Source organism: Rhamphochromis longiceps, linkage group LG5 (genome assembly GCF_057381845.1).
Source record: "Rhamphochromis longiceps isolate RC_006_pf linkage group LG5, R_longiceps_female_GT1.1, whole genome shotgun sequence".
NCBI classification, from domain to species: domain Eukaryota; kingdom Metazoa; phylum Chordata; class Actinopteri; order Cichliformes; family Cichlidae; genus Rhamphochromis; species Rhamphochromis longiceps.
The window spans coordinates 2,181,498-2,200,349 of record NC_140561.1 but is presented as its reverse complement, the minus strand read 5'-3'; the positions used below and the strand labels follow the sequence as shown (position 1 = coordinate 2,200,349).

The following is an 18,852-nucleotide window of genomic DNA, read 5'->3' as shown; positions in this document are numbered from 1 at the left end:
TTATAGGTGGGGTCACATCATTAGCAACAGGTGTCTTCAATTTTGAGTCGTTGTGTGTAGTGACTGACGCCAGGTGTGTTCCCTGTGTTCAAAGATTGGTGACTGTGGCAAGCATTTTGCATCACATGGGCTTTCATTTGAGAATATGAGCAGAGTTGTTTTGCAACATGTGTTTTAGCAAGGAAAAATGTGTTTAGATTTATGAGTACAGAGGGTTGTGTTTTGTGAATTGTGTCTTCATGTGACATGTGTTTATGGTACTGGAATAGTGGCTACATTTAGTAAATGTGTTTAGACTACTGGTCATTTGGGTTACAGGATTGGCTTTTGTGTTTTAACATTTGAGAAAAACTGCAATCTAGCTGTGTTTGCTTTTGCAAGAGAACTACAATGTTTTGATTATTGGGTGACAGGTTTTCTTATTTGTGTGAAGAGTTTTGCAAAATTAGCCAATAGTTACAAAAAATGTGCTTAAGCAATCAGAAAAAACTGTAAGAACATTCCAACTAGGAAACAGGTCTGTCTTCACCTCTCTACCTTCTACTCTACTCAGATGGTTTTTATAGCACTGTTCTACAGTATATCACCATATCAAGTGTACAGGGTACTGCAGGGTGCTAATGCTCCTTTTGCAGCCAAAGTGGTAGTTTCTGTGAAACATACCATGATTACTTATATTGAAGTACAGTGTTGTACAGTGGATGATACAGTATATACAGTAAAGTACTGTAAGACAAATAAGCAAAGCGATGACAATATGTGGTTGTATTTCTCTAGAATGACTCGAAGACCTTCTGGGGTGGGACGCCAACGCCTGTTCACACAACAGCAGGAACTTGCCGTTGTGGACCTAGTGAGGGCAGACAATGCCATTCGTCTCCACCAGCTACGAAAGCAAATACTTGCAGACAGGTGAGTGTTCAACAACATAAACCATGTGAGCATCACCACCATCAGACGCATCTTGGGAAAACTCAGTACCACATGAATCCATCCTGAGAGCTACACAGGTACCTGTGTGATGGGTGAGGGTTCTGTATGTGTAGCACTGTAGTACAGTAATATGTTCTCTTTGTTTTACAGAGAATCTTGGCCATGGATGGAGCTGCACAGCCTCATGAATTCATTTTCATTGATGAAGCTGGATTCGACCTGTGCAAAACAAGATGACGGGTCGTAATGTAACTGGCCAAAGGCCAATTGTGCACGTCCCAGGGCAGCGCGGGGGAAACATCACATTGTGTGCCGCCATAAGCCTTCGAGGGCTTCTGCACCATCATGCAAAACTAGGTCCATACAATAGCCAACATATACTCACATTTCTAGATGCTCTCCATGATATAGTTGTACAGAACAGATCAGCCCAGGTTTGTGGTGATATGGGATCATGTCAGTTTCCATCGGGCTGCTCTGGTCCAGGCCTGGTTCTCCAACCACAGCCAACTTGAAGTGGTATACTTGCCCCCTTACTCACCATTTTTAAACCCTATAGAGTAATTTTTTTCGGCTTGGAGATGGCGTGTATATGACCGCCAACCACATGCCCGCATGCCTCTTCTGCAGGCAATGGAACAGGCCTGCGGCGACATTCAGGTGACAGCAATCCATGGATGGTTTCGACATGCAAGAGGATATTTTCCCCGGTGCCTAGCGGGAGAAGACATTGCTTGCGATGTCGATGAGGTCCTGTGGCCAGACCCCAACAGACGGCGGGATCCATGAGCCCACTTATGCACAATTGTCATAATGTTTTGTGTTTACAGTATAGTGTTTTTTCTATTACTGTATTATGTTGTTCTTTTGTTTTTTTTGCTTTATCTGAATTCATGGTACTGCAATGTACAATATTGAGTAGGCCTATTTGCGTTTTTGGTTGTTTGAAAATATGCCTTCTGAATAAACAATGAAAATCAAAGACTGCAGTGTTTTATATGAAGTAGACTAGTGTGTTCCCCCTGATCTGTAAGTGTTTGCATGTGATGCAGGTATGTGTCATTTTGTCAACAGAGTTACATTTTGACAAAGGAATGTTAGGTTTCGACAGCAGAGTTTAGGTTTTGAGAGTAGAGTTTCAGTTTGGCACAGATGTGAATGGTATATTTCCCAGTGTTGTGTCATGTGTACTTGTGTTTAGAGTTTTGGCACAATGAGCGAAGTTTTGCAAAATGTGTTCAAGCAACGGACAAAAACTGTAATAATGTGTACACTCTAATAAATAAAACATTGGTTCAAATAAAAAAAACATGTTAACGTTTTCCACTAGAATTTTTGAGTTAAGCCAACTTCTGGCAGAATAGCATTAATTCAAAGCAATATTTTTGAGTATGGTGAAGTAGCTTTTTTGGCCACAATTAAAAACATTCTTAAGTAAAATTAACTTAATAATTTTCGACTAGAACACAAAAATTTAAGTTGATCCAACGTGAATTTTATGTATAGTGAAGTTACTTTTTGGCCACAATTAAAAACATTCTTAAGTAAAATTAACTTAATAATTTTCGACTAGAACACAAAAATTTAAGTTCATCCAACGTGAATTTTATGTATAGTGAAGTTACTTTTTGGCCACAAAAAAAAAAACACATTCTGAGTAACATGAACTTAATAATTGTCAACAAATACACAGGAATTTAAGTTGATCCAAGATTATATTTATGTATGGTGAAGTAACTTTTTGAACAAAATAAAACACATTTATAATTAAAATGAACTTAACTGTCGGCATAAATAGTATTTATATTGGTCAAATATGATATTTTGGTTACAGTGTAGTAATGTTTTGGTCCTACAGGAGATTCTATAAGGGCATTTACCTGTTTCCCAGCAGGCTAAGTCGCTCCAAAATACAACCTTGATCAAAAGCTGTGTCTTATAACCATGACTACCGCGTGGGCAGGCTCATGCATGGTGGTGCCTGCCCACAAAGAAGTCAAGGTTCTAAGACCTTAGAAACTTGTCGATCACTTTTTTCCCCAAACGAAGGTCAGCCTTAACATGCGCTCTGTGTGCTCTTGTGTCATGACCTTCAGAAAAAGAAATGGATGTTGTGTGTATTTGTTTGAATGCGGCAGATGTGATGCCAAATACCTGGACATCAGCTAAGGGACTCGTACCTGGTGCTTAGAAAGAATAGAAATTCAGACAGATGTATTCAAATGAGTTAGACCCATTTAATTACAATAACAAACATCACAATTCTTTAACGTGTGTGCGAAGTGCAAGATTTGTGGGCTTCAGTTTCCTAGAACACAAATTGCCCGCTGAAACTTAAGGAACTGTTTATTGAAATTGTAATACAACCTACTACTTGAATCCTCTTTTTTTTTTTTTTACTTTAACATGTGACAGTGAATCAAAACAAAAGATGACAGGCCGCTATACATTAAATGCACTAATTTAAACATAAAATGATCAAAGCTTCTTTCATTCAACTTTGTCAGCACTCTTACAAAGTATTCTTGATTCTCTTCTATATTTGACTTTTCACCCTCAAGATTAAGGCCAGCTAAAGAGGGTATTACACAAACTTTAAAACACACCAGTACCCTCAGAACACAGGTCATGGGAGAAATTAAACGCATTCCTTAAAAATGTGCAAATAACAGCATTTAAGACACGGCAAAACATTAACTCAGAAGACTTAAGAACAGCGCTTTAAAATTTAGTAAAACACATTCAAGTAGTGCCAGAAATGCAGGAATAAGGATTTGTGAAACTCACTCACGAATGGTCTATCAAGTCTGCTCTAGAAAATACCAAACTTAAGATTCATTACTTTAGAGCTGGCTTTTTGTCCATCAAGCTCAAGGCATAGTTTTTGAAATACCTCAAAGGTAAATTTCAGCTGCTTGGGATAGGTAAGGTTCAGAGCGTAGATTACTCCCATCATCAAAGCACAGGATCTGGCAACATCAATCCTCTCCAGGATCTTGGATCCCTCAACGATGATGGTTGCAGGCCCATCACCAATGATAGCAATCTTCATGATTTGCATTGCAAGGTCTGCGTTGAGCTCCTCCTCATCCTTGTAGGAGAAATTAAATGTTAGGATGTATAAAATACATAGCTCAAGCACTTCAGGATGACGTGCATAAGGGAATGAACCACTATAGGTAGGAAAATAAGCTAAAACAGGTTGTCTTTTGTGTTTTTCAGTGATTTTACTTTGTCATTCTGTAAGTTTTAAAAGCTAAATTAAACCATAATCCACGTTTAAAATAAAAAATGTCTTGTTTTTCACAGTTTTGTTTTTCCACTTTGAAAAGAAAATCTAATAAATCATTTTTAAGGGTTATTCCACTTCTAAGTGAAATTTTATCTATTGCCATATTGTCACAGTTAGAAAGTGAGAAACATGCCTTTTGTAAACAGCACACTAATTCTCCTGATCCGGAAGCAATCCATTTGCTTTAGCAGAGCATAAACAATGTAAGTGAATAGCAGGTGCTAGCATGTTGTGTGCAAAAGTGATTAAAATGACTCAGTAATGAAAACAAATATTTCTTGGGAGCTCAGTAATCATGTTCACGGCAAATGAAAAGTGCAAAAGTAACACAGAAGATTTGCAGAAGCTGATTTAGACTTGAGACTACATTGCAGTTACGACAAACACTGCTGTAAACATTCACTGCATGGTGCATGGATATAACGCAACAGTTGAAAAAGCCTCCAGCTTCCATAAACAAACACACACAGCCACTACTATACAAGCATAGTAAGCTGCAGTAACAATGGATGGGTCTTTGATTTGTTGAAGAAATATTGCACAAATAGCATGTTGGTTTATAGACACTGGTCGGCAGTGGCTTCAACTGCTGTGTTATAACCATGTGGAGGCTTACAGCAGTGCTCTGTCGTAATGTAGTCCCAAGTCTAAATCGGCTCCTGAAAATCCTTCATGTCAATTCATACTTTTCATTTGCAGTCAGCATGATTGTTGAGCTCCCCAGGAATACTTGGTATCATTATTGAGTGATTTTAATCACTTTTGCACACAAAATGCTAGTACCTGCCATTCACTTCCATTGTTTATGCTCTGCTAAAGCTGCTGCCAGATCAGGAAAATGACTGCGCTGGCTACAAAATTTTTTATCCTGTGTGTTTATGTTGCACCTTATCACGGAAACAGGTTTCTATTCAGCAAATTATGTTCAATGACAATGGCAATAAACATCTTTGGATTGTAATTCTGAAATGCTTTTTTCTCACTTATACATGGCAATAGACATATCTTCACTTAGGGTTGGAATGTCCCTTAACTCATTCAGTGCCAGCCACTCTCAGATTTCATACCCCCCTCAGTGCCAGAGATATTTAGCATTTTCGCTGATTTTGAAGGCTCACAGAATATTTTGTTCTATGACTATGTGAATTCTGAAACCACCATGACAAAAATGAGTCTCTCTTCCCCACCCCACCTCCGAAGTGGCCCGAGTGAGCCCCAGGCTCCAGGCCCCGATAAGCAGCCGCCAACGAGTGAGCCGGTGTGTACCCGGACGCCCACCCCCAGATACAAAGAACCACCAACGCACCGACACCTGAGGGAGTCCGCCACCGGCAGGGGAAGTGGTGGTGGGTGGAGATAGGCCTCCAAACCTTGGAGGGCCCGAGATGTCCCCAGAGAGGTGGCGTCTGATACCCAACCTGACATATAGACACAAACATACAGGCACACACAGACACAAACATCCATTCCCACCCTCATGCTCTCATGTGCACTTCACACTCAATCGACGTGGAGACAGACATAAAGAGACGCTGTACACACGATCACACTCCCCAAGCGTACTCTACAAACCGGGTCTAGGTACCCCTGCCCCTGGAGGGGGGAACTGCACCCAGACCCAGGTGGTGTTACCCTTTTCCCTGCGGTGGGGAGAGGCAGACCGCCCCGACTCCGCAGCAGCAGGGAGGCCCCACACCCCAGACCGCAGTCGGACGGCCAACTCCTCCTAGCCCCCCCGCTCCAGCAGGCCGCAGAGAATGGGGGTGAGAGAAGACTCCAAACCTCCCTCCACCCGCTCATTGTAGTGTTGATGCATGTGTGTTCTAAGGTGCAATTAAAACCCAGGAGGGCATGGAGCTACCTGCCAGAGAGCAGCAGGTAAGCGCATAGTCCCTCCTGTTAGCCCTCAATGTCTACGTGTATTTAAAATTGAGAGGTGGGCAACGACGCCAGGGGTGAGGTGTACACCCTGATGATAACTTGGACTCCGTGTATCGTGCCCACCCCCAAGATCCTATATGTATGTGTAATGAGGGTGTGAGTAATGTGAATGTCTAAGTTGTGGGATAAAATTGAGGCAGAGGTAGCCAGACGGGGGGGGGGGGGGGGGGGGTAGCCTCCTCTGCACCCTAGTGACATACCCCTACTCCGAGGCCCTGCATGTGTGGGTGGTTGTGGTGGAGCGGGAAGAGGGAGGCAGCCGGAGATGGGGAGGGAAGGAAGGGAGGGGCAGGTGACCCCTCCCTGGGGCCAGCTCCCCCGCTGACCCCAGTAGGCACCCCCATACTCCGCGACCCGCCAGGGAAAGGGGGCCCAGGCCCATCCAGACCGGGGCCCAGCGCAGCAGCGCCCCCCGGCCCCACAGAGCCCGGGACAGTCCACCCAACCCCACCACAGAGAAAACTGCACCCACCCCACCATCCACTCATCTTCCAGACTACATGAGACAATAGACGCCCAGGCTGAGATCTTCCTCCACCTCTCCTGTATCTCCCCCTCCTGCAGAGAGTTCCTGAGTGGAGGAAAGCTCCTGCAAGGTGTGGCAATCTCCCCCACCGGTTGAAGAGCCCCACAGGCGGCTCGACACACCGGCGGCACCCTGCGCCAGGGATGGGCCCCCATGCACCCACCCGCCCACAACCCCGGCAACACACAAACCAGGACCCAAGGCCCGGCCAGGGCCCCGGCCCAGAGACGGATCGCCCCCAGAACCTCACGCCTTCAGAAGTTTCTAACAGGAGATACTGGTCAGATAAATCCGGTTCATGTTCACTGGAATTGCTAGAAAAACCATGACGTCAGGCTGCAGACACCTCAAGCTCGAAATGACGAGCTGGATCAAAAATCGTGCCACAATACTCGTTCTCAGTAGAGCCGACTGTCACGCTGGTGGGATTTTATCCATGTAATCAACTCCACCACCTTCTCAATTCAATAAAAAGCTCAAGAGGCGTCTATGGCACTGAGTGTTCGGATTCATTTTGACGTCTAAAGACGTCTATGGCACTGAATGACTTAAATACTCAACCCTGAACAGAAAATCCAATGAACAAAACACAAAGACCCTACAGAGACATGCATTCAAAACTAAACAAAAAATTAAAAACCAACTCAAGTACTTACGCTGTATTGTTTGAAAAGATCCTCCTCCTTCTCTCCAAGATAGACTATGAGGCAGCGAATAGCAATTTCTCTGCGCTTTTCAACTGTGTTGTCCTGATTGATAGAAAAAAATAGATGTGTTAAAAAAAAATCAGATGTAAGTAGCTTACTTCATATACTGAAAATTATATCCATAATGATATAGCATTTTTTTTAATTAAATAATAAAAAAGTTCATTTGGAATAAGGTGGAAAAGGTGATCTGGCTATTCTCCTGAGTTTCTTATTGTTTGGGACCTGCTTACTCCGCACACAGTGGGGGCATGGCTGTCTCACTCTGCGGAGACCTGAGAAACGCTGCGCTTGTAACCTGGACATTCCTTCTTCATAAGTAAAAACACTAAAATAAAGATACATTTTGTTGTACTTGTGCTCTGAACTTGTATAATAACAATAAATATCCATTCATTCAATTACAATGTAACTGGCACAGATACAGTCTTCCTCCATGTTATGTATTGTTAACGTTCTTGCGCGTGTGAAACACTTTATGTAAATCATAGAGCTTTATTTTAAAATAATAAAAAGTGTATATTGTACAGACGACATATTTTCTTCTTTTGCCCTGCCCTAGATGCAAGTGTAACCAAAATATGAACAATTTTGGAAAAAAATAGTGTTAGTATACAATGGACCTTCTTCAAAGCAGCCATATCAACATTTGAGATGGTAAATGGTAAATGGCCTGCATTTGTATAGCGCTTTTCTAGTCCATAGGACCCCAAAGCGCTTCACACTACATTCAGTCATTCACCCATTCACACACACATTCACACACTGGCGATAGCAAGCTACATTGTAGCCACAGCTGCCCTGGGGCGCACTGACAGAGGCGAGGCTGCCGGACACAGGCGCCACCGGGCCCTCTGACCACCACCAGTAGGCAAACATGGGGTTAGTATCTTGCCCAAGGATATTTGGCATGCAGCCAGGATGCAGCCTGGGATCGAACCACCGACCTTCTGATTAGTGGCTGACCTGCTCTGCCACCTGAGCTACAGCCACCCACATGAAAAAAGTAAGGCAGATGCAAATAAAGGTCTATTCATAAAGTTATTCATTATACCTGCAGAAGCATGTCCTTAATCTGCCTCATCCTCAGACCTGCAGCTCCTCCTTTTGACAGGGTCAAGGCCATCAGTTTTGGGGTGCATTGGTCAAGCCTGGCCAGAAAGGTTGATTCAAGGCTGACTGTTGTTATCCTCTTAAATTCTTCACATATCTGCAGGGCACACCAGAATAAAATACAACAAGAGACATAAGCATAAATAATTCCAAATCCAAATGTGCATTTGTAAACATTTAAATGTATTAGGTGTAAATATATGCATTTCTAAATTTTTTATTTATCTGACTTCTAGTTGTAATTTCATCAATCCCCAACACAAAAACACTGGTTTAATAAACATTTTATCTCACCTGTACTTCGCTAAAAAGAGCAGGCCAGCGCTTCATGAAGTCACTGATGGCAGGGGCCTCTTTCACTATTTCCTCCCGACGAAGGCTGAACGTCTTGTCCATTTTCTGAGCTACCATTCTGGAGTTGTCCCTTTTCATCACTTCACTCAGTAGCTCGATTCTCTCTTTTTCCAAACTTTCACTAGTTTCACCTTGAGCATGAGGGGGTAGGTAGTTCACCTCAGCCTTCTTTGGTTTTTTGACATTCTTTGCCGGGTATTGGTCACATGTCATTTTCCTCTTAAGTGAGTTTACTTCAACTTCAGGGCAGCCGAGACCTCTAAGCTTGCTTCTGAAATTGTTCATCTTGTACTTTAGACGCTGCGCCCACCCATAGCATCCATTGAAGGACCCTGGTTCTTTCAGGCAGGGATGCTTTAGAGTCAGGGCCTCTGCAACCTCACTGATCTGCAGACTGGATGGATAAGCAGTATACTTATAAATAGCTTCTGCTAGTTTTCTAAGTATGTCAGGAAGCAGTGGAATTAAATCTTTTGTAGGGAGAAGAGTCCCATCTTTTTGGAAGCGCTCGTTGGCTGACCGAATTTGGATCTCTGTGAGGTCAGAAAACCTGGGAATCTGAAATTGAACAGGCCAGCGCTGGTAACGGTGCCCTGGACTATCTTCAGATGTGGAAAGAATCAGAGTGTCATTAGTTGACACAGATGAGGTGTCAACAGAGTCCTCCTCAGATGGATTATCAGTCACGTTGGTCACATCACTTAAGGTCAAGGTTATTGTAGGCTCCTGGTCCTGGAGAAACACAATCTTGATTGTGTCCTTGTCCTTAAGGTCAGTTGTCGAAACAAGGGTAAAAAACTCATCACCAAAATCAGCATCTTTATAGTGAAGACAGAAGTCTCTTGTAATGGAAAAGGTATCACGGATGGCTGAATAAAGGTCATCCACCGTTTCTGGGATTCCAGATGGTAGTACAACTTTACGGACATCATGATCTGCAAGGATCACTCGAAGTTGAGACGGTTGTGACATTAGGTAACCTGTAGACCAAATTTTTGACATGTTTCTGTAATTCTTAGTAACAGCGAAATAGTGCATAATATAATAAAATTTGATCTCCATGTATGGAAACTAGGAGCCAATTAACTATATGCCATCTCTGAAAATAGTAGAAAGACTGAGATTTGGGTTTGTCTTTTTTCAGCTGAAAATCTCCACACAAAGTATGGAAATCATTTATGGAACATAAATGCTGCACTTAAGAGTCATAATGGTTGTTCCGCCACAAATGTAAGAAATCAAGGGGACCGTGTCTGATAACTCAGCTGCCTCTATGACTTTCACTGTACCAGTTTTCTCAAGCACATAGCTCCTCAGATGTTCAATTGACCAAGCAGTTACACCTTTCACTATGAATCCCACATTGCCTTTCAAAACCACAATCTGGATCAACTCCCCAAAATCTGGTAGACCACCAGTGGAACCATAAGCCAGGATCATTCCACTAGTGTACTTGGTGCCTCTGTAACACACACTTTTGGCTATCTGGACACATGTCTCACCAGGAAACTTAGCCTGCAGTGCTTCTTGGATATCCTCTCGCAGCACACTAACATCCATTGTAGACAGTGTTGTAGCCTGTAGTAATGGTCTGACAGCTCTGGAATCATGTTGGTTATAAGCAAGCAACAACTGATGCTTCATGGCCAGTGACAGCAGAATATTTCTAAAACTACGAGTATGTCTGACAACACGCTTGAAAAAGCTGTGCTTTGCCTCAAACCGCATTGTCCACAGTGACACCAGAGGACCATAAGCCCTGATAAGTTCTGGATAATGTTCTAGGAAATGGTGTTTTGGAATGAGGCGTTGCTCTGGAAAAACCATGAGAAACCTGTGTTTATGCTCAGATATCTTACTGTCCAGGAAGCAAATGGTCTCCTCTGTGTGCACTTGATTCACAACAAGCTCAACAATGTCTCGAAGCACAAGAAGCAATTCCCATGCTGGGTCAGCCTCAGGGATTTTTGATCCAACCATGAGTGGCAAGAGACGAAGCAAAGCCCAGTTCTCGTGGGCATTGCCCCCCACACTTTTCCGTTGGGCAAAGTTCACAGGAACAAGCTGTGGTGCATTGGTTTTGTCCGACCATTTATAGGGGAACTCTTTGATGCATTTGTTCAGCTCTTCAAGAGTGAAGTATTTGTTGTGAATGAATAGTCTTAGGCACAGTGCTATTTCTAGGGGCACTACACCTTCAAAGAGATCATGCAACACATCAGGTGGATATCCAGACAAAACATGAAAATATTTAAGTTTTGCCGTCAGTGCACACTGTCTCTTCACTCCATAAACATGCATCAAACTGTTATTTTCCTGTAAAGCCTGGACATGCAGTGTGTGTTGTTCCGCTGTTCTGGGTGGGAATGCCTTATTTCTCACTTCACCATCTTGAAATTGTGACTTTTCACCAAGACAAAACCTACAGACATATGAACTGGAAAAGCTCTCAACAAATCCCCCCATAGAATGGGCACCAAGGTTGTCTGCAACTACACTAAACACTGTGCCTTTGACTCTTCTACCCAGTGATGGAACATACAGTCCTTCCTCCTCTAAGACCACAAGATCTTTGAGCAGTGGCTCTAACACAGCGCTGTAACCAAATCTCTTTACATCCTCAGCCTTGCAAAGAATTGCTAAGAAGATTGAGTTTAGCTCAGATCTGAGCAATGAAGGGACATCAGCTAACACCCAATATACAGATGTGATTTTGTGTTTTTTCCTGGATGTACCGAGAGGATTGCAAATCTCAAAGTCATCCACATAGAGATTTAGCGCAATTGTAAGGTCATTTTTTGAGAACAACTCGTTGGTTTTGTAAAAGGTGCCGTCATGAAATGAGTTGTACACAGTTCTCTGCACCTCTGCTTCACTCAAGATCAGGTCTAGTATATCTTTCCTGCTAAGAACCTGAAGTAAAGACTTTAGAATGGGAACATACTGGAAGCTACTCTCTCCAGTAAGAATATACTCAATCGGCTCCACGACAGAAAAGTGTTCATTAAAATACTTTCTTCTTTTGAAGGCAGAAGAGAGAGGACCACCATCACAAAGGGCAGCGCTAACAGGGTTAGCAACACATATGTTGTTCACCATTTCAGACACAATGGCTTCATCAACTTCACAGTTGTGTCTCTTCAAGCAGGACTGTAAAATGTCTTTCATGATGGGAGCGGAAGCTGAATGACAAATAAAATGCAATGACTCTACAAGCTCATCAATGCATTGGTTGGGAACATGAAATGAACTCTCTAATTTCAACATCAAATGAGCCAAGCTTCTTTCAATCAACTTTGGCAGTACATTCACATCATCATCTCTAAACTCCTCAATGTCAGATTGTTCACCCTCCTGATTAACTACATCGCTGCACTGATCTGTTTGTAAAGGCTTTTCAAACCTCTTTAAAACGTCTTCTTTAAACTCATCTAAAGAGTGGGGAGTGTGCTTGCGATGTTTATGTGACGCAAATGTTCCATAAATGTTAGTTTTGAAATTACAATTTTTGAAAACACAGGACACAGTTTCTTGCTTTTTCAAATGTTGACGAAGGTGTTCAAAATACTCTTTTTCAGTGGAAAATGTGCCCACATTACAGAACTGGCAACAGAAACTGAGTATTTCAGAGGTTCTCACTGTTGAGTGAGTTGAGTGTTTCCTTGATATGTGTGATTTTAGGCTACCCCATGACTTAAATGAACAAAAACAATCTAGGTAAGGACATGGCAGAGGCTGTACACTGGGGATATGGCGTAACCTATAATGTTTCATCAGCTCTTCCTTAGTGGAGGTTGCAAATTTACAGATTTTGCAAGGCCAATCCATACTTCATGATTCTGAATTACTCAATTCAAGCTTACTTGTTAAAGCTTACTTCAGAAGGTCCCTTGGTATTCGATACCAGGAGAAGATGATGGTTTGAGCCTTTGTCCTGGCAAGAAACACAGCAAAGTAACTGAATATTTTGGTGAGATTCCCACTTTCTTTAGAAGGCTGACCACGTCTTAACTGGAACCCCTAGATCTGCAACGCCAGGACAGTGTATAACACCAGAAAGTCGTGCCTGCACAAAAATACAAAAGATGGTATTTTCAACTTCACCTGTGAGTCTTCAATACAGTGAATCAGTTTCACCTGTCAAAGCTGTGTAAGCTAGAACCAAACATTCAAAACTACATAAACCTGAATACACTGGGTGCTGGAAAGCCTAACGTGGCTTTCCATAGATCAAATATACATAGAGGTGACATGGACTGGGCCAGTCTGTTGGAGCGTGTATCCCCACCGACCGCGATCTTGGAGGGGTCTCCACTCGCCCCCAGTGCATGTATTTCTACTGAGGAATATGTTAACTCAAAAAGAAAAAACCATATACATACATATACATATATACATATATACATATACATATATATATATATATATATATATATATATATATATATTTTTTTTTTTTTATCAACAAAAGCAAACATAAGGTGTGGCATGACAGGACAGAATCATTTCTGACAGTAAATACGAAAAAAAACCCAAACTTTTTATACACAAGCTACAATGTCAATAATCCCACTTGATCTGTTTTCATTTCATTTTCCAAAACCAAATTAGAATCAGTGCTGAGTCAGCAGCTATGGTCATTTTTGTGCACCCTAGTGTTGCAAAAACTGGCATACTACTGAAACCATATGTGGGATTATTGACCTTTCTTGCCTTATCTGTTTGGAAAAATATTTAAACATTTTCCTTATTTACCATGGGTGAATACATTCCTCAGTAGAAAAAAAATGCACTGGCGGCGAATGGGGACCCAACCAAGATGGTGGCCCGCTATTGATTTTTTTCTTACTTTCAAACTTTATTGAGGCATATCAATGTTACAGCCAGTGCCAATGCACGTCGCCTCTACGTCTCTACAAAACACGGAAAGTCCCCAAAAATTAGGGACAGCTAACTACCCTACCATATGCGGCACAGTGCACTTTAGTCTGGTCTTTTACCTGTGAAAATAGGCCGAGCAGCCGGTGAAGAACCGCTCTTAGCGGTCAACAGACACACCGGACTAATAGCGACGGCACTTCCTGCGCAGAAGCCAATGGGGTTCAACTTCACCCCGTAACGTTACGAAAATTTAGAAGCGTTTCTTAACAATTACTAACATAAAATGCTTCCCTTCAAAAAATAAATTTCACATTTCAAAAATAAAATCACAGTGAACACAACTTAGCTTGGCTAGCTACGTTAGCATAGTAGTTTGCGCCGGGGCTAACAACGTCCGCTATCTTTTAAAAATTATAAGACAATTACAGTTGTCTGCATTAGAGTATACTCTAAAATTTAACACTGACGTTATAACATCAGTGTTAAAATTTAACACTGACGTTATAACGTCAGTGTTAAATTTTCCAAAAAGAGCCCAACAATTTATGCTATTGTGGAATTAGCTGCTGTGTGTATATTAAAACACACAAACGCGGGGGCAAGCTAAGATGTATGTTATGTATGTTACGTCGTTGTTTTAAAGTAAACTAACAAAATCCAGAGCGACTGCAAATATGTGTAATTTCGCATAAAATTACTCACCGTTCGCGACGAACACAGCTCTTGATAAACCTTGAACACGTGCTGTTGAATATGTCCGCTTGAGTAGAAGAAGGGAACTGTGAGCTGTTTACACGTCATCAAGTTGTATTTTACATTGACAGAACTTAAAATTATATTGTTTTTTGATTAAAAGAAGATTTTAAATTCAGACAAATCACGATTATATATTGAGTAAAGAGGCATAATTTATGTGTCACCCGAACTCAATAAAATAAAAATTTTAATTAGGAAGTCTAACAGTATTTATGAACTTGATTTTTCATTTCACAACAACATATATATGTAAGTAATGACTAAAGGTCACATTAATTACTTTTTAGAGTGTAGACATGATCCATCATCAAACTTTTTATTCGTGTTTGAGAAGATGAGAACTGTGTCACTAATCTGTCATTATACTTTTGAACATGAAAAATAGTGTTAAATGTTGTAAGGGTTAAACACAGAATTATGATCCAGAGAGAAATTTGCTGACAGTTAAATATGTTCAATATTGATCAGAACATAATCAGTTAAATATAAAGATGTTTGGGTAAAATGATGAATAAGAATAAAAGTAAGAAAAGAAAATAATGATTCGAGAGACAGGCCTAACTCAGGCCCAGCTGACAGCCTGTGTAGAAATGGCCTTGAGTGAGTGAGTGAGTGTGTGAATGAGTGAGCGTGCACAGGAAACTACACTCTGATCTCTGAATGAAACAACACAAGTGCAAAAACAACTGCACCTCACTGATTCCTTTATTATTGCTCTTCTCTTGATGACATTTCACATATTATCAGTTCAGCTTTTTTCTTCATTCTGATTCAAGCTGCTGATTATTCCACTCGGGTCTGAATTGATAAGGGGGCCAACCAAGTTATTGCTTTCCTCATACACAGTTATTGCTTTCTGGTCTTCCCTGGCTGGGCCTGCTGAGTCCGCACAGAAAGAACCAAATAACACTGACAGAGGATGTGAACAACATTTTCACACATCAGCAGAAGGCTTTGACCAGCACAGGGGTAAATTAACACACACCATCTGTAGACACAATACACAGTCCATATAGTTACTGTAGTTCTTTACAGAATACGCTGTGCAGGTTTCACCTCAGTCTGTATATGAGAGTGAACAGTGTTTACATTGTTACAGTGTTTGAGATTTATACCATGTGTCATGGTTCTGGGTTTTTTTTACCCAGCATTCTGAGTTTGGTGACTTTTGTGTTATAATGTTCTAGTTTTTATAGTTATTGAGTTTAGGCTTCAGCTGGTTCTATGTTGTTGAGTTCTGTTTCCCCGTTTAGTGGTATGTTTAAGTTTCTCCTCACTATGTTGTTCATATTGCCGTGTCTTCAGTGTGTGAGTCTGTCATGTCCCCTGTGTTTAAGTCTCAAATTGTTTGACATGAAGCTGCTGTTCCTTTCAGTGAGACAACTGCCATCACTTTTCAGTATGAAGTTCTTGAATTATTTAAAAATGTCTTGCACACAAAACCCCCAAATTCTGTCCATTTAAGTGATTAAGATGGCTAGAGCATACTACTTCATTGACAGAGTGGATGAAGAAAACTCTACATCCCCAAAGTTGGATATTGTCACTGAATGCTGTTCTCTTTAAATCTCATATAATTCTGCAGCTCTCAGTGATTTGAGAGTGTTTCCAATTCCAGCAATGATGATCTTCTAAATTTGTGAGATGCCATTTCCTCTCCAGCTTATGAGTTATCTGATTTAAGGTGTGCATTCGAGAATTATACCAGGGAGTCAAGTACTTGTGATTTGAGGCTTTCTTTTCTACTGGAGCTCCAGAGTCGTACGTACTAAGGAGGAAGAATTATTAACAAGATGATCAACCCCTGTTGGAGTAGCGTTCAGATAGCTGCTCTGCTATGTGTTGGTACAGGGCATTGAAGATGATAACAGTGGGTGGATTATATTCTTAAACTTAGTTACAGCGCTTTCAGAAAGACATCTACTTTGATAAAGTCTACTCTCCACTGCTGTGTAATCAATTATTGTAAATGTAAATGTTATCAGGAAATGATCAGACAGGAGAGGGTTTTCAGGAAACACTGTTAAATGTTCAGTTTCTATGCCATATGTTAAAACAAGATCTAGAGTGTGATTAAAGTGGTGGGTGGGTTCTTTTACATTTTGAGAGAAACCAACTGAGTTGGTCACGTATCACTTTTACGTGTTGAGGCTGTCATTTTTAGCATCTACATGGGTGATAATAACAAATATTACAATTTTTTTTAAGTTTTCCAGTTAGGCTGGACAAAGCTAAAAATCAGGCTTTCATCAGATTTGCCTTATGTTTAAGTCATTCTTTGCTTATTTTCTGTCTGTTTGCGAGCTGACACAGTCTCTGAGGGGATGAGGTTTTGGGTGGGGGGTAGCAGGAGGGGAGAAGCTGCAGAGAGGCGTGTAAGACTGCAGCTCTGCTTCCTGGTCCCAAGCACCAAGCACACCATTGTTTTTCTTGTGACATTACCAATAAGTCTGATGTGTCACATGGCCCTCTTCCTATTGAAAAAACAAAAGTTGTATCCAAGATGGCCGACTTCTAAATGGCCACCATGGTCACCACCCATCTTGAGGAGTTTGCCCCCTCACATATACTAATGTGCCAGGACTTCAATATCACCAACCATTCCCATGTTGTTACGGTTATCCATATAAATGGCCCACCCTGTACTTTTAAATAGTCTGGGAACCACAAGTAAACCAGTGGTCTGAGAGAAAAGTGCTCTATTGGGGTGGTAGAGTGCTATGAGGTCTTCAATATTATTCAAGACGTAAGTATGTAAAGAAGATATTTTTAAATTAGATTCTATAGATTTGATAAATGAAACCATCATTTGAGAACAGTGAGAGAAAGTCAACAGAACATAGAAAAAGAGAGAGTGTCCAGCTACTTCTCCTTCGCCTGCTGGAATTATTAAGGAGCATAGTTGAGCTCATTTCTCTTTAATGTAACAGATTGGGTTCTGAGAAGACAAAGGGAGGTACAATTCCCAAGAAGTGACAGAGCTGACAAAGAGAAAAAGAGTCCTCCCACAAAGACCCATTCAGCTGCAGATACTCTTTGCTCTGTACTATTTACAACAGAAAACAGATCCAACTACAAGCTTTTTAAGTCCAGGGCCCTGTTTCAGGAAGCCGGTTTAGAAAACTCAGAGTGAAAAACGATACGCAGGGTTGAGTAACCCCGAACTGTCCAACTCGGAATATTCGGTTTCAGAAAGGCTGATAACAATTAGTTCAGTCAACGCGGAGTTGCTTTAACCCCAAGTGAAGCGCGCGGACGAGGATACATAAAGCCCTGATAAGCGGAGCACAGATTAAGCGAGTCACCATGGAGACGGAGGGAAAGAAGGCGCGGTCAATGTATTTCACAGTGCTTGAGGCCGAAATTCTGATGGCAGTATATGCCGATAACATGCAAATTCCGCGGAAAAAAGTAACACAGCCACAGCTGCAAAAGAAAGGGAGCATGCATGGCAAAACATAGCCGACAGAGTCAATGCGTGAGTGTTAATCTAAACATTGATCTAGGGATTTCCACCCATTTAACACGTTATTTTATCATATGTTATTTTATTTGTTATTTTATACATTTTATTTTGTGATGTGATGTGAGCGCAGGTGCAACCCAACAGGCCCCAAACGTTCCTGGCAGCAAGTAAAAATGAAATATAAAAATATAGTCCAAACAGGTAAGGTGTAATTGTATTATGAGCCATAGTGCTTGGTCTGTTTGTCCCATGTAAATCAATTGCAGTTAGAGGCTACATTAATTTTCTTTCTGTAAGCACTTATTGAAATTATCTGAGCACATTACAAGTACATATTTGCTTACTCTGTATGCTCAAATGTGACCCGTTATAGCCAACAGAAAAAAAGCGGAGGCCCGAAAAACAGGTGGGGGTCCTCCACCACCACCACTCACAGAGGCTGAGCAGTTGCCCTCAGCCAAAACAGTGGGCGCCCTGTGGCCGAAGGCATCTCTGCGGGGACATCCTCTGAGTCAATAACCCCGCAAGACACAAGTGCCTACATAAGGGGTAAATCCAAAATAATACATGATGTGCGTACATCCTTTCTTCACAGTCACCTTTGCAGTGCTGCTCATTCATTTGATAAACTCTTTACCATAATGGATTATTTTGTAGTGAAGTTATTTTCCGACTGATTTTGCCTTCCCTCAGTCTTGGTTGTCTTTGAGAGCATAATGACAATGAAGTGTAAGCTGAGTGCTATATGTTTGTTAATTGCCATTTGGTCCCTTGTAAGTTATAAGTGACCTGTATAAACCTCATATTCTATCAGTTGATGGTGGTGGTGTACTGCATCTGGTGCAGCCTCCTGTTGAGCCAGACCAACATGCAGTTGTGAGTA

General features: G+C 41.5%; 2 protein-coding genes and 1 pseudogene across 4 annotated transcripts in view; 1 reads left to right on the top strand and 2 right to left on the bottom strand.

The window, feature by feature from the left end:
• The window catches only part of LOC146669036 (receptor-type tyrosine-protein phosphatase gamma-like), a 368,084-nt gene that overhangs the window by 172,169 nt on the left and 177,063 nt on the right, over nt 1-18,852 (bottom strand). The window lies entirely within an intron of this gene.
• On the top strand, nt 779-1,715 carry LOC146669040 (uncharacterized; annotated as a pseudogene).
• Nucleotides 3,262-14,775, bottom strand: LOC146669039 (uncharacterized). Of its 3 annotated transcripts, none has more exons than XM_085405460.1 (6): nt 14,450-14,775; nt 12,744-12,932; nt 8,807-9,846; nt 8,454-8,609; nt 7,349-7,441; nt 3,262-4,024 (listed from the first exon to the last, which is right to left on the bottom strand). In XM_085405460.1, exons 3-6 carry the CDS (start codon nt 9,836-9,838, stop codon nt 3,746-3,748), a joined length of 1,560 nt encoding a protein of 519 aa, XP_085261586.1. In that variant the 5' UTR covers nt 9,839-9,846; nt 12,744-12,932; nt 14,450-14,775; the 3' UTR covers nt 3,262-3,745. The 3 variants fall into 3 exon arrangements, with proteins under 3 accessions (XP_085261586.1, XP_085261585.1, XP_085261584.1); XM_085405459.1 differs by having other exon boundaries at nt 12,730-12,932; nt 14,450-14,774; XM_085405458.1 differs by lacking the exons at nt 12,744-12,932; nt 14,450-14,775 and having other exon boundaries at nt 8,807-12,705.

What these genes read in the sequence shown, in the direction of transcription:
- LOC146669039 (XM_085405458.1), bottom strand. Translation starts at nt 9,928, where the DNA reads ATGGAGATCAAATTTTATTATATTATGCACTATTTCGCTGTTACTAAG. An exon ending in TTAAGGACATGCTTCTGCAG is followed by an intron (nt 7,442 to 8,453) that starts GTATAATGAATA and finishes TCTATCAATCAG; the next exon opens with GACAACACAGTTGAAAAGCG. An exon ending in ATCTTTTCAAACAATACAGC is followed by an intron (nt 4,025 to 7,348) that starts GTAAGTACTTGA and finishes TTCTCCTACAAG; the next exon opens with GATGAGGAGGAGCTCAACGC.